Source organism: Parambassis ranga, chromosome 4 (assembly GCF_900634625.1).
Source record: "Parambassis ranga chromosome 4, fParRan2.1, whole genome shotgun sequence".
NCBI lineage: Eukaryota > Metazoa > Chordata > Actinopteri > Ambassidae > Parambassis > Parambassis ranga.
The window spans coordinates 7,631,355-7,645,039 of NC_041025.1; the positions used below are offsets into that span (position 1 = coordinate 7,631,355).

The following is a 13,685-nucleotide window of genomic DNA, read 5'->3' on the forward strand; positions in this document are numbered from 1 at the left end:
CCCTGCAATAGAGCTAGTCCATGTAGAGCCTTTTGAAGTTTATTCTTTTATTCCCACTAGGAGCCATGGAAGAGTGGAAGGATTGTGGTCATTACGGCTACAAGCTTGTGAAAGAAGCCCTGATCCGGCCAGAAGAGGACTTCAGAGACTGACCCTCCAAACCAACCTCTGCGTCTTCATGCAGTAAATGCCCATGTTTGTCAGGGTTCGTCAGGAGGAGGACACAGGTGCAGTATGCAGACAGCAGTTCAAAACTCAAAAAACAGTATTTTATTTAAAGCCAGGAGGGCAAACAAAGCAAACTAAAAACTACAAGCACAAGACAAGACACAAGAACTAAACAAAAAACCAGAGAAACAAAACACTAGAACTACAGGAAAATAACAATAACTGAACACAGATTAAACTAAAAACCCAAAACAAGGAAAACAAAACACCATGTCGTGACAATGTTTTTATCAAAGCAGTCTAACCACACACTAAAAATAAACACATGCACTTTATCTTACTTTCACTTTAATAATCTTGGAAAATCTGTCAGAATACAGACTAGTAAAAACTGGTTCTTCTGGTTTTAGCTTGTGAGCCATTGTTCTGCAGTTGCTGCTACACATGCTTTTATTTTGAAGGTCTACCGCGCGTCCTATTTTGGCTGCAAACCTTTTCTGTTCCTCTGACGGAGCTGTGTGGTGGTGTTAGTGTAGTTACAGTGAATACATGGAGACCATACTCCGTGTTCTGGGCTTGGAGTGGATAGACAGGTGGAGTGTTTTCATTTTTCTCTGTGTCTTTCTGCTGCTGGCTGATGTTTTGAAGTACAGAGTGCCGAAGAACTTTCCTCCAGGACCGTGGGCTCTTCCTTTCATTGGGGACCTTCATCGCATTGATCCATCCAGACTTCACCTGCAGTTCAAAGAGGTAAGAGCTCATAGGCATTGATACGTCGCTAAAGTGTTGTTATTATTAAAGTGGCTGACGTTCAAAAACCCCGAGGAGCCTATCCTTAGTCACCTGACCTATTTTATACTTTTATTTAGAAAAACGTTCATAAACTGGGTCTGTCAGAAGTGAGACATTCTGTGTCATTTGCCATTATTTGCTCGTAGATCCTGACTAAGCCTGTGTCCAGGGGTTAAAGTGGGTTGGAATAAATAATGCCTTCGATATAACGATTAAAACGTCATGCAGTAATGTTACGCAAACTGTTACCAGTGTTGCTGTGTGGTTGTTTACTTCGCGCTTCCTCTCTCTCTCCTTCCCTCTCCTCTGCGTTCATTGGTGACTCTAACATTTGCCCGTAGGTGTGAGTGTGAATGTTGTATCTGTTGGCCTGTGATGGACTGGTGATCTGTGTAGGATCCACCCTGCGTGTTGCGCGTACATCACTGCGATAGGCCCCCTCCAGCCCCCTGTGACCCTGTACTACAGGAAAGAGTGGGTTCAGGGGATGGATGGATGAAGGCATGAAAAATGAACCTCTGAATTCCACAAAGAGAGAACAATCAAGACCATGGTGCTCTGTCCTTTCATCAGATGAAGCTGAACTCAAAGTGATTTTCTGGTTCATTTGAGAATCACAGATGCTATTCACAGTGTGCCTTCTCAATGATAAGATGAACTGAATGTGTTGCTCCTGGCCTTCCTTCTGCTGCCTCAGGGTCACTCAGTTTCCACTTCCTCACAGGAAGGAGAGAGCAAAGAGAAGAGCAAAAACAAGAGTATTTTCTGCAAACTCAGCCAGCAACTAATATATACTGTCAACATTGTAAAATAATCAACAACACAGTGATACTCTGACATAAACCTGGTGCTCAGAACACTCAGCTGCAAGGCAGGTAAAATCTTCAAGCCATCATAATGCAGGTGTGCACATGCATGTCTTCTAAAAAAACAAAGGTCTGATTCAGCATGCATAACAAAAGCTGTCACTGTAGGCACATAGAGTGCAGCTGGAGTCCACAATATCAGATTATTCATAGCCATCAACTGGCCAGATAAGTTACAATCAAACTATCAATATGATAAGACATCACATGTAATGCCATCATTAACCAAGCCATGAGCACTACCACAGATTAGAGCACATGGTTATGTGTGCCAGTGCTGCCTGTGAACAGAGCTATGCTCCGTTATGTACTTTAGTACTTGTTGCTTTACAATAATGCCTTCAGATATTGTACCTTCTTAATCAAAATGAGCAGCAGTGTCTGAGCCTTCCAGCCTCCTCCAAACAGTCGAGCAGAGAACAGTCAAATCATGACTCTCATACAGTTATGCAGGCTAAAAGTGACATCAACCACAGACACTTATTTGTAAAAAATGCTGTCTGTGTTCAGTTTGCAGAGAAATATGGGAACGTTTTCAGCCTGCGTCTCTTTGGTGGAAGGATTGTGGTTATTAATGGCTACAAGCTAGTGAAAGAAGCCCTGATCCAACAAGGAGAGGCCTTCACAGACCGACCCTCTGTGGCAATCTTTGATGATATAGGTGGAAATAGAGGTACTGTTTGACACATTTGGTTTAAAAAGTTGCTGTTCAACAAGACCAGCAGCATCAGACCCCATTATTTCAGATTCATGGCTGTTTTGTGGTTCATAAAGGTCTTGTGATGTCCAATGGTCCTTCATGGAAGCATCAGAGGAGATTTGCTCTTCATACACTTAGAAACTTCGGTTTGGGGAAGAAGACCCTGGAGCTGGTCATCCAGCAGGAGTGCAGATATCTGACAGAGGCTGTTGCAGATCATCAAGGTACAACTACATTAGTTTTCTGTTTATTACATTGAGCAGACTTTCAGTTCTTTTATGTGGTTCATCAAGTGTTTCCTAAGCTTTGTCCTCTTCTTTTGTCACAGGAAAGTGTTTGAATGCACAGTCACTGATAAACAACGCTGTGTCCAACATCATCTGCTGTTTGGTGTTTGGGACTCGATTTGAGTACAGTGATGAGCAGTACAAATTTATTCTTAATACCCTCAATGATATAATGGACTTACAGGGAAGTCTGTCGGTGCAGGTGAGCCTCTTCTGTAAACAAGATTCTTCATCTGATTGTCATCTGATTATTTATATTAAAATGTATCCAGAACATACAAAGATAAAATATATCCCATAACAATTGTCCTCCTGCTCTGCAGATTTACAACACAATGCCCTGGCTGATGAGAAGGCTGCCTGGACCTCATCAGAAGATTTTCACACTGATGCAAAATATAATGGAATTCGTAGAGGTCAGGATCAAAGAGCACAGAGAAAACCTGGACCCCTCAACACCAAGAGACTACATCGACTCCTTCCTCATAGAAATGGGAGAGGTGAGTGTGGTTCTGTGTGTTTGTTCTACAAATGAGCCAACAGGTTCTGACTTGTCTCTCATGTCTCTCTGATAGAAGGAGGACAAAGATTCTGGCTTTGATATCAAGAATTTGTGTTTTTGCACTCTGGACCTGTTTGGTGCTGGAACTGAAACTACTACCACTACTTTACACTGGGGGCTGCTCTACATGATCTACTACCCTGACATACAAGGTGTGTGTTTGTGTGTGTAAGAGAGAGAGTCTGTATGTCATGTCTGTATGTTTTTCCATGGCTTACCTGACATTGTTTCCTGTTGTCACTGTGCAGAGAGAGTCCAGGCTGAGATAGATGCTGTGGTTGGTTCATCCAGACAGCCCTCTGTGACTGACAGAGAAAACATGCCCTATACTGATGCAGTCATCCATGAGATACAGAGGATGGGCAACATTGCCCCTCTAAATTTGGTCCGCATGGCAAACAAGGACACCACAGTGGATAAGTACACAATCCCAAAGGTACACATCTACAGGTGACTCTTTACAATATATTACCAAACAATGTTGAAGAGTTTAATTTTAGGTAACTGGATAATTCGCTATTTACCCGTGTGGCTTCCTCAGTTCTCCTGTTATTGTGGTAGGGACTCTATGTTCTTATGTGCTTAGGAACTCTGTGAGTGGGTCTTAGTGAAAGTCACATGACTACGGTCCCTGTTGTTGGTTAACAACTAGACTGCAACAGAGGTATATGTAGGACTAGTTAACAACGCATTGTTATGGTTTGAAGGGGGTTGCTGGGTCTTGTCTTTAGGAGGTGGCTCTCCTGTGCTGTGACAGCCGTTTCTTTTTTCACCAATGTCTATGCAGTTCATATAATGTATATATGAACTGCATAGACTTAATTGCTCTGGCTTTTGGGATGAAGCAGGTTTTGTCTCAGTCCTTGTCCTTGCAACACATATTCACATGCATCCCCACGACAGTGCTCCAGCCCAACAGTCCACAGTGATCGTGGCTCCAATGTTATCCATCAGATTTAGCACCATCAGACTACAACCTCCTCCCCTAAGAAGGACCTCAGTGGCTGCTGTGACACCAAGCCACCATCTTCTATATAAAAATGATTCCTGTGCTCCATGACCACGACACCTGTGTGTAAATGTAGGAGAGGTGATGCTAAGGGCCACAAACGTATCATCTCTCACAGCACAGTATTTCTTGCAGCTTGAGTGATGAAATCATTTATATAAACTGGTCATTTCTTCAGGGCACCATTGTCATGCCTACACTGGACTCAGTCCTTCACGATAAGCTGATGTGGGAAACTCCAAACTCCTTCAACCCTCAACACTTCCTGGACCAGGATGGTAAATTCAGGAAGAGAGAGGCCTTCATTCCTTTTTCTGCAGGTTAGTGAGTGGAAATGCTGTTGTAAAACCGTATGGCATACATGTGTGGGAGATTACAACAGCTGGAATGTTGGACAAAACATGTATTTCTATGTATCCATCCCTGGCCTTTTTATGTATGATGAGAGATCACAGTGAGCATGTAAACTGTGCTACTCAAACTCCTCTGTTGTACTCTCAGGTAAGCGTGTGTGTCTCGGGGAACAGCTGGCCAGGATGGAGTTGTTCCTGTTTTTCACCTCCCTCCTTCAGAGGTTTTCCTTCTCTGCACCTGCTGGAGAGCAGCCCAGTCTGGAGTTCAAGCTGGGAGCCACTCACTGTCCCAAACCTTACCGCCTCTGTGCTGTACCAAGATAAACCTCCAACTGTTCACATCTGTTCCTCTGCACAGTGAATCAGTGCCCCAATACATTTAGCTTGTAATACAGTATCAGCTGTTACCGTTTTCTATTACACTTTTAGCTTGTACTCAGTGGTCGGTATTTGCAGTTACAGGCCTATATTATTCAAATTATCTCCTGTATTCAAACATACAATAAATATTTTAAAATGTTCTATTATTTTGTCCCTCTTTCTAAAGCTATTTTAATAAAGTAGTATATTACACTGTGCTTAAGTATGCAGTAAAAACTTAACTGTAACTTTATTTTGAAAGTTAGATTGTACACAGGAACAAACATTTTGACACTGTGGTATTGTATAATCCCAGGCTTTTATTTTGAAGGCCAGCCATAAAGGTTAGTGTGGTGACTATTACCTGGCCAGAATCTGCTCTGTTCCTCTGACGGAGCTGTGTGGTGGTGTTACAGTGAATACATGGAGGCCATACTCCGTGTTCTGGGCTTGGAGTGGATAGACAGGTGGAGTGTTTTCATTTTTCTCTGTGTCTTTCTGCTGCTGGCTGATGTTTTGAAGTACAGAGTGCCGAAGAACTTTCCTCCAGGACCGTGGGCTCTTCCTTTCATTGGGGACCTTCATCGCATTGATCCATCCAGACTACACCTGCAGTTCGAAGAGGTAAGAGTTCATATACCTGTCAATACTGTATTGTAATTAAACTGAATGAGGCCCAAAAGTGCTAAATCCCTGTTAGTAGTCATGTGACAAAAACACTGAACTTTATAAATAAGGACTTTTCTAAAGTGAGGTGTACACTCTAATTTCCCATTAGATGACTTATCCAGTGTCCATACCCAGGATAATTAATGAAGTTATTGCAGTTGTGCACAGTGTGTAATTATGTACAACTTGATCTTTGGAGTCCTGCGTATAGATCATAATTATTAGCAAACATTATAGGGTCACTATTTGGGACATGTCATAACTGTCCCGATCCTTTTCTACACCCATGCTACACAATGAAAAATCCTGACATTTCACACAAATAACAGGTTCAGGCAAGGTTGAAGGTAAACAGAGGAAATCATTAACTAAAGATGGGAAAGAATCCTCATACAGCCCTGCAGGCTAGAAGGGACATCAACCACATCCAGGAGCAAATAGCTCTTTGTATTGTTTATTCAGTTTCCAATGAGGAGAGTTAACTCCACACACTGAAGTCATGGAATAATATATTGGTCTGTGTTAAAAACACAAACATGCCATCATAGAGATCATGCCATCATAAGTCACAGCCAGTCTTTATTTACTTTTTGTGGCCTCTAATCTGGTCAGTTTGCAGAGAAATATGGGAACGTTTTCAGCCTCCGTCTCTTTGGTGGAAGGATTGTGGTCATTAATGGCTACAAGCTAGTGAAAGAAGCCCTGATCCAACAAGGAGAGGACTTTGCAGACCGACCCGCTATACCCATATTTAAAGATATATCTGGAAATAGAGGTGCTGTTTGTCACATTTTATTTAATGATGTTGTTTTAACAAGACCAGCAGCATCAAACCACACTGACTGCAGGTCTAAGGCTGTTTTGTGGTTCATAAAGGTCTTGTGATGTCCAATGGTCCTTCATGGAAGCATCAGAGGAGATTTGCTCTTCATACACTCAGAAACTTTGGTCTGGGGAAGAAGACCCTGGAGCTGGTCATCCAGCAGGAGTGCAGATATCTGACAGAGGCTGTTGCAGATCATCAAGGTACAACTAAATCATACAGTTTTACTATGAGACATTATTTTTTTCTGTTTATTACATACTTATTTCAGTGGTGTGCCAGTTCATTTTCCCTCCCAAGTTTACAGACACAAAAGCATGCACCACCACATTATTACCATGAACCATAAACCACACAAGAGCACATGGGTTAAAAAATATTTAAAATTGCTTCAGTTCTTTTATGTGGTTCAACACCTATTTCCTAAGCTTTGTCCTCTTATTTTGTCACAGGAAAGTATTTGAATGCACAGTCACTGATAAACAGCGCTGTGTCCAACATCATCTGCTGTTTGGTGTTTGGGACTCGGATTGAGTACAGTGATGAGCAGCACAAAACTATTCTTCATACTTTTAATCACATTACGGAATTACAGGGAAGTCTGTCAGTGCAGGTGAGCCTCTTCTTTAAACAAGATGCATCATCTGACATTCTTATTTAAATTAAAATGTATCCAGAACAGACAAAGATAAAATATATCCCATAACAATTGTCTTCCTGCTCTGCAGATTTACAACACAATGCCCTGGCTGATGAGGAGGCTGCCTGGACCTCATCAGAAGATAATTACTCTGATACATAGTTTACTGGAATTCGTAGAGGTCAGGATCAAAGAGCACAGAGAAAACCTGGACCCCTCAACACCAAGAGACTACATCGACTCCTTCCTCATAGAAATGGGAGAGGTGAGTGTGGTTCTGTGTGTTTGTTCTACAAATGATCCAACAGGTTCTGACTTGTCTCTCGTGTCTCTCTGATAGAAGGAGGACAAAGATTCTGGCTTTGATATCAAGAATTTGTGTTTTTGCACTCTGGACCTGTTTGGCGCTGGAACTGAAACTACTACCACTACTTTACACTGGGGGCTGCTCTACATGATCTACTACCCTGACATACAAGGTGTGTGTGTGTGTAAGAGAGAGAGATGATCTTGTTCTCCATGTCTGTATGTTTTCCATGGCTTACTTGACATTGTTTCCTGTTGTCACTGTGCAGAGAGAGTCCAGGCTGAGATAGATGCTGTGGTTGGTTCATCCAGACAGCCCTCTGTGACTGACAGAGAAAACATGCCCTATACTGATGCAGTCATCCATGAGATACAGAGGTTGGCCAACATCCTTCCACTCAATGTGGCTCGTATGGCGAACAAGGACACCACAGTGGATAAGTACACGATCCCAAAGGTACACATTCACAGGTGCCTCTTTACAATAGTACACAACAATCAGTGCATTTATAAAAGAACACATGAGAAACAACGTCACAAATGTGTCTCTAAACATCTAACTGATCCAGAACTTTATCACATTATTTACATCTGACAAAATAATATGAAATATGGTTCATCTGGATTTAAAGTTTAATTTTAACTACGATTTTATTGGTTAATTAGTTTTTTTGTCATTTAATCACAAATGACAAACTAGAAGAAATATACTTAAAGCTGATAACCACTTATTTTTTACAGGGAACTATGGTCCTGACTGCACTGGGCTCAGTCCTTCATGATGAGTCTGTGTGGGAAACTCCACACTCCTTCAACCCTCAACACTTCCTGGACCAGGACGGTAAATCCAGGAAGAGAGAGGCCTTCATTCCTTTTTCTGCAGGTTGGTCTGTCAAAACTCAGAGGATGCTGTTTGTTAGTGCCATCAAATATTTTGTGCTATTTGTACTTATACTGAAGATAATGCTACCCAAACTGGTCAAAATCATGTTTGGTCTGTTTCTCCCTGACATTGATTTATAATGCCCTGATGTATGTTCTGGCAAGCTGCTGAAAATATACCGTAAGAATTTATACTAAAAGTACCCTTTTAAAGGGCACATGAAAACATACTTACATGGCTTTGTTTGGTCATTATCTTCTATATGAAAAACATTTTTTGACTTTTTATATATATATATTTTTTATAAAAGCCCAAACTAAAAAATGTTATGCATTCTACATGGGTATAAAGACATAAGTGAAACAGTATAGCAGCCACAACTAAACATACTTGGATTAGTAATGAGTCTGCTAACATCAAACTGCTCTGTTGTACTCTCAGGTAAGCGTGTGTGTCTCGGGGAACAGCTGGCCAGGATGGAATTATTCCTGTTTTTCACCTCCCTCCTTCAGAGGTTTTCCTTCTCTGCACCTGCTGGAGAGCAGCCCAGTCTGGAGTTCAAGCTGGGATTCACTCACTGTCCCAAACCATACCGCCTCTGTGCTGTACCAAGATAAACAATAAAGCATGCCGAACTGTATCCGGCCCTCTGACAAACCCAGTGTGTCCTGTCAAGAGTACAGAGCGATAATGATTAACTTTGACAACATATCAGCTAAAATACAAATACAATACATAGTATTTCCACATTACAACAAGATGTGATGTATGATGTATGATGCTCTTGTTTCTTGGGACTGCTGTTTTATTACTTCAAAAGAACACAGAACAACACCTTGGTCTAAAGGATAATATTCAACTAAAGCACAGAGTAAAAATGGAAGGATAGACATATGATCTCCTGTATTCAAACATAGAATAAATTGTATTTGAACACGTTCTATTATTGTGTCCCTCTTTCTAAAGTTCCTTTAATAAAGTAGTGTATTACGCTGTGTTTAAGTATGCAGTACAATGTTGTGAGATGTGTCTAGTGTATTTAAGCCAGGCAGGTCAGAGTGAATGGTGTGTGAGGGATTGTGTACGCGCACGTTGGGCGCGCCGGAGAAGGCTCGGGTACGAGCTGGAGAGAGAGAACCGGGTGAAGTTTAGCTGGCGACCGGAGGAAAGTTTAGTTTACTCCCATGTTTTCATGTGCAGTACTAGCAAAAATAAAGTCATCCTTCAACCAACAACCTCCGTTATTTGGTGTATCGCCACCATCCTTCGTTGTTTGGCAACAAAGTTAGGGTTAGGGAGTTAGCCCCGGAGGACACCGCCTTCGGCCAGGGAGACCGCGCTCCCCTGTGTTCCCGACCACGGTTTGGATGAGGACAGGAACGGCTAACAACAAGTTAACTGTAACTGAAAGTTAGATTGTACACAGGGACAAACATTTTGACACTGTGGTATTGTATAATCCCAGGCTTTTATTTTGAAGGTCTGCCATAAATGTTAGTGTGGTGAATATTACCTGGCCAGGATCTGCTCTGTTCCGCTGACGGAGCTGTGTGGTGGTGTTAGTGTAGTTACAGTGAATACATGGAGACTATACTCCGTGTTCTGGGCTTGGAGTGGATAGACAGGTGGAGTGTTTTCATTTTTCTCTGTGTCTTTCTGCTGCTGGCTGATGTCTTGAAGTACAGAGTGCCGAAGAACTTTCCTCCAGGACCGTGGGCTCTTCCTTTCATTGGGGACCTTCATCGCATTAATGCCACCAAAATTCACCTGCAGTTCAAAGAGGTAAGAGTAAATAATAATAAATAATTACCCATTATTATATGTCTAAGACTTAAAAACTCTTTAGTGTCCTGTTTGTTTTTGTATTTTTTCAAATACCCCTTGTGAAATATTGAGAAATAGAGTAACTAAATTAATTGACAGAAAAATCCTGAAGTAAAATCAACTCAGGGTTTTAGGCAGGATCCTGCTGTAAACATGGGCAATCATTAACCCACATGTAAGAATGTCCCCGGAATGGACTTTACCTCAGTGTCCACTGTTCCCTTTATTATTCAATATTCCATATTGACCAGATTATTGTTTAAAGTCAGTCTACTGAAGGGATTGATAACAACTCTCTAGTGGCTCTAATAGGAAGTGCACTATGTGTGAGGCAGCATTGATCCAGAGTAGAAGTACCTGTAGACATGTGTCTCTGGATGTAGAATGACATCAAAGTCTTCACAGTGGGGTTTAGGACTGGGGAAATTTACATCAGCATCAATCACTATTGAAGAGGCTTTACAAGCCACTGATTTTAAGTCACATCCAACCTTTATTTACTTTTTTTGTGGCCTCTAATCTGGTCAGTTTGCAGAGAAATATGGGAACGTTTTCAGCCTCCGTCTCTTTGGTGGAAGGATTGTGGTCATTAATGGCTACAAGCTTGTGAAAGAAGTCCTGATCCAACAAGGAGAAAACTTCACAGACCGACCCTCCATACCAATCTTTGAAGACTTAGTTGGAAAAAATCATGGTATTTGTGATATTTTTATACTTATAATTATGTCATCTGACTGAAACCATATTGAGGATATTCACATGGAGCCAACATTATGTTTCCCTGAAGGTCTTGTGGGTTCCAACGGTCCTCCATGGAAGCATCAGAGGAGATTTGCTCTTCATACACTCAGAAACTTTGGTCTGGGGAAGAAGACCCTGGAGCTGGTCATCCAGCAGGAGTGCAGATATCTGACAGAGGCTGTTGCAGATCATCAGGGTACAAAACAACATACTGTTAAATTTGGATTCTTATTTCATGCTTATTCTAATGGAACATTGGATTAAGTTAGAGTCTTAAGGCACTATTAGTATCCTCTGTGCAGAAGTTTACACTGAATTTTACATGAAGCAATGTTTCAGGCAGATTTGAACAAGTCTAAAACGTTTATTTCATATTTTGACATTTTTAACAAAAGGTCTTATCTACATGTTCTCTTTATTTTATAGGAAAGTCTTGAAAGTATTTGATGTTTTCTCTGTATCCTACAGGAAAGTCTTTTAATGTGCAGTCACTGATAAATAACGCTGTGGCCAACATCATCTGCTGTTTGGTCTTTGGAAATCGCTTTGAGTACAATGATGAGCAGTACCAGCGCATTCTCCAGAACTTCAGTGAGACAGTGTACTTAGAGGGTAGCGTCTGGGCACAGGTGAGCCTCCTTTATAAACTGGTTACAGCATTCAATCATCACATTTTAATCAAGAGTTATCCCAAGCTGTAACACTGTAAAATGCTCTCCTATTTAAACTGCCCTATGGCAGCTGGAGTATTTTGGTTGATCCTGGCAGCTTTGCTGTCATTATTAGGTGAAGGGTGAATCAACGTTGTTCAAAAACCGTGCACCTTCCTGAAGCTGTGTTTGGAAGGGGAGTTTGGGACATTATGAGATGTGGAGATTGTCACGAGTTGGTCTCAGAACTGATGGTAATTGTCTTCCTGCTGTGTAGATTTACAATGTGATGCCCTGGCTGATGAGGAGGCTGCCTGGACCTCATCAGAAGGTATTCACCCTGACACAAAGTATAATGGACTTCATAGAGGTCAGGATCAAAGAGCACAGAGAAAACCTGGACCCCTCATCACCAAGAGACTACATCGACTCCTTCCTCATAGAAATGGGAGAGGTGAGTGTGGTTCTGTGTGTTTGTTCTACAAATAATCCAACAGGTTCTGACTTGTGTCTCGTGTGTCTCTGATAGAAGGAGGACAAAGATTCTGGCTTTGATATCAAGAATTTGTGTTTTTGCACTCTGGACCTGTTTGGTGCTGGAACAGAAACTACTACCACTACTTTACACTGGGGGCTGCTCTACATGATCTACTACCCTGACATACAAGGTGTGTGTGTTGTCCTCCATGTCTGTTGATGCTTTCTTGCCATGGATTAAGTGACATTGTTTCCTGTTGTCACTGTGCAGAGAGAGTCCAGGCTGAGATAGATGCTGTGGTTGGTTCATCCAGACAGCCCTCTGTGACTGACAGAGAAAACATGCCCTATACTGATGCAGTCATCCATGAGATACAGAGGATGGCCAACATCCTTCCACTCAATGTGGCTCGTATGGCGAACAAGGACACCACAGTGGATAAGTACACGATCCCAAAGGTTTGTGGAATTTATTTTGGTCAACCGATGTTTTCAAGAATGAACCTAAAGGAGAATCAATAGAAGATTATGTCACATCATTGACACCTCCAGATGCTGACTCATTATATAATAAAAGAATGGACTTTAATAATGACTGTTTTTCAGGGCACTATGATCCTGCCTACACTGGACTCAGTCCTTCATGATGAGCTGATGTGGGAAACTCCAAACTCCTTCAACCCTCAACACTTCCTGGACCAGGATGGTAAATTCAGGAAGAGAGAGGCCTTCATTCCTTTTTCTGCAGGTTGGTCTGTTGTCACACAGCCACTGATAGAGCAGAAGTAATATTCAGGTCTACAAAAGTAAACATTTTGAACACTTTTAGCATAAAAATCCTTTGTTCTGTTGTATTTCAGGTAAGCGTGTGTGTCTCGGGGAACAGCTGGCCAGGATGGAGTTGTTCCTGTTTTTCACCTCCCTCCTTCAGAGGTTTTCCTTCTCTGCACCGGCTGGAGAGCAGCCCAGTCTGGAGTTCAAGCTGGGAGCCACTCACTGTCCCAAACCTTACTGCCTCTGTGCTGTACCAATATAACTGTCACTGAATGAACAACATCTGTTCTGCCACATTTATTCTGTAATGCCTCAAATACTCTGTTACTTTGGAGTGAGTGCAGCACTTTGGAAGTAATTCCTCTTCTTCATTGAAATCCTGAAAAAGATTCCATTGAACATTAAAACATGAAGCGCCACATTTTCATTCATTTTATTTGTACCTTTCATGAAAATGCACAATAGTACAATGCACATTTGACACAAATTCATAATGCGTACATACATGATTATGAAGAAGCAATAAGAATAGCATTCTTACTCTTCATTTCTGACATATCACCCATGATTGATCATAAAACATAAATATAAACCCAAAATTACTACAATTGAACATAAAAATTTATATCATCTAATTTGACCTATTTTGACATTTTGTATGGAACTATACATTTTTTCTTGAACTTTTTTACTCAAAGGATTAGTAATCTAATTGTGAAAATCACCTTAACCTCAAGCTTGAGGTGTGTTTTATCTTGTCGTGAACGTGCACCCTGCCAACCTTCTGGGTTTTCCCTATAA

The 13,685-nt window shown here is 41.5% G+C and overlaps 3 protein-coding genes across 3 annotated transcripts; all 3 read left to right on the top strand.

Moving 5' to 3' along the window:
- Positions 1 to 717: 717 nt before the first annotated feature.
- Positions 718 to 5,259, top strand: LOC114434059 (cytochrome P450 2J6-like). The gene is made up of 9 exons (XM_028402924.1): positions 718 to 918; positions 2,337 to 2,499; positions 2,601 to 2,750; positions 2,855 to 3,015; positions 3,137 to 3,313; positions 3,389 to 3,527; positions 3,624 to 3,811; positions 4,563 to 4,704; positions 4,886 to 5,259. The coding sequence occupies exons 1-9, from the start codon at positions 718 to 720 to the stop codon at positions 5,059 to 5,061; spliced, it is 1,497 nt and encodes a 498-aa protein (XP_028258725.1). The 3' UTR covers positions 5,062 to 5,259.
- Positions 5,260 to 5,420: 161 nt separating this feature from the next.
- LOC114434060 (cytochrome P450 2J2-like) lies at positions 5,421 to 9,075 on the top strand. The gene is made up of 9 exons (XM_028402925.1): positions 5,421 to 5,721; positions 6,379 to 6,541; positions 6,643 to 6,792; positions 7,042 to 7,202; positions 7,318 to 7,494; positions 7,570 to 7,708; positions 7,805 to 7,992; positions 8,277 to 8,418; positions 8,860 to 9,075. Exons 1-9 carry the CDS (start codon positions 5,521 to 5,523, stop codon positions 9,033 to 9,035), a joined length of 1,497 nt encoding a protein of 498 aa, XP_028258726.1. The 5' UTR covers positions 5,421 to 5,520; the 3' UTR covers positions 9,036 to 9,075.
- Positions 9,076 to 9,526: 451 nt separating this feature from the next.
- On the top strand, positions 9,527 to 13,340 carry LOC114434058 (cytochrome P450 2J6-like). Its single transcript, XM_028402923.1, has 9 exons — positions 9,527 to 10,200; positions 10,771 to 10,936; positions 11,030 to 11,179; positions 11,452 to 11,612; positions 11,911 to 12,087; positions 12,163 to 12,301; positions 12,382 to 12,569; positions 12,717 to 12,858; positions 12,971 to 13,340. The coding sequence occupies exons 1-9, from the start codon at positions 10,000 to 10,002 to the stop codon at positions 13,144 to 13,146; spliced, it is 1,500 nt and encodes a 499-aa protein (XP_028258724.1). The 5' UTR covers positions 9,527 to 9,999; the 3' UTR covers positions 13,147 to 13,340.
- The last annotated feature ends 345 nt before the right edge of the window (positions 13,341 to 13,685 follow it).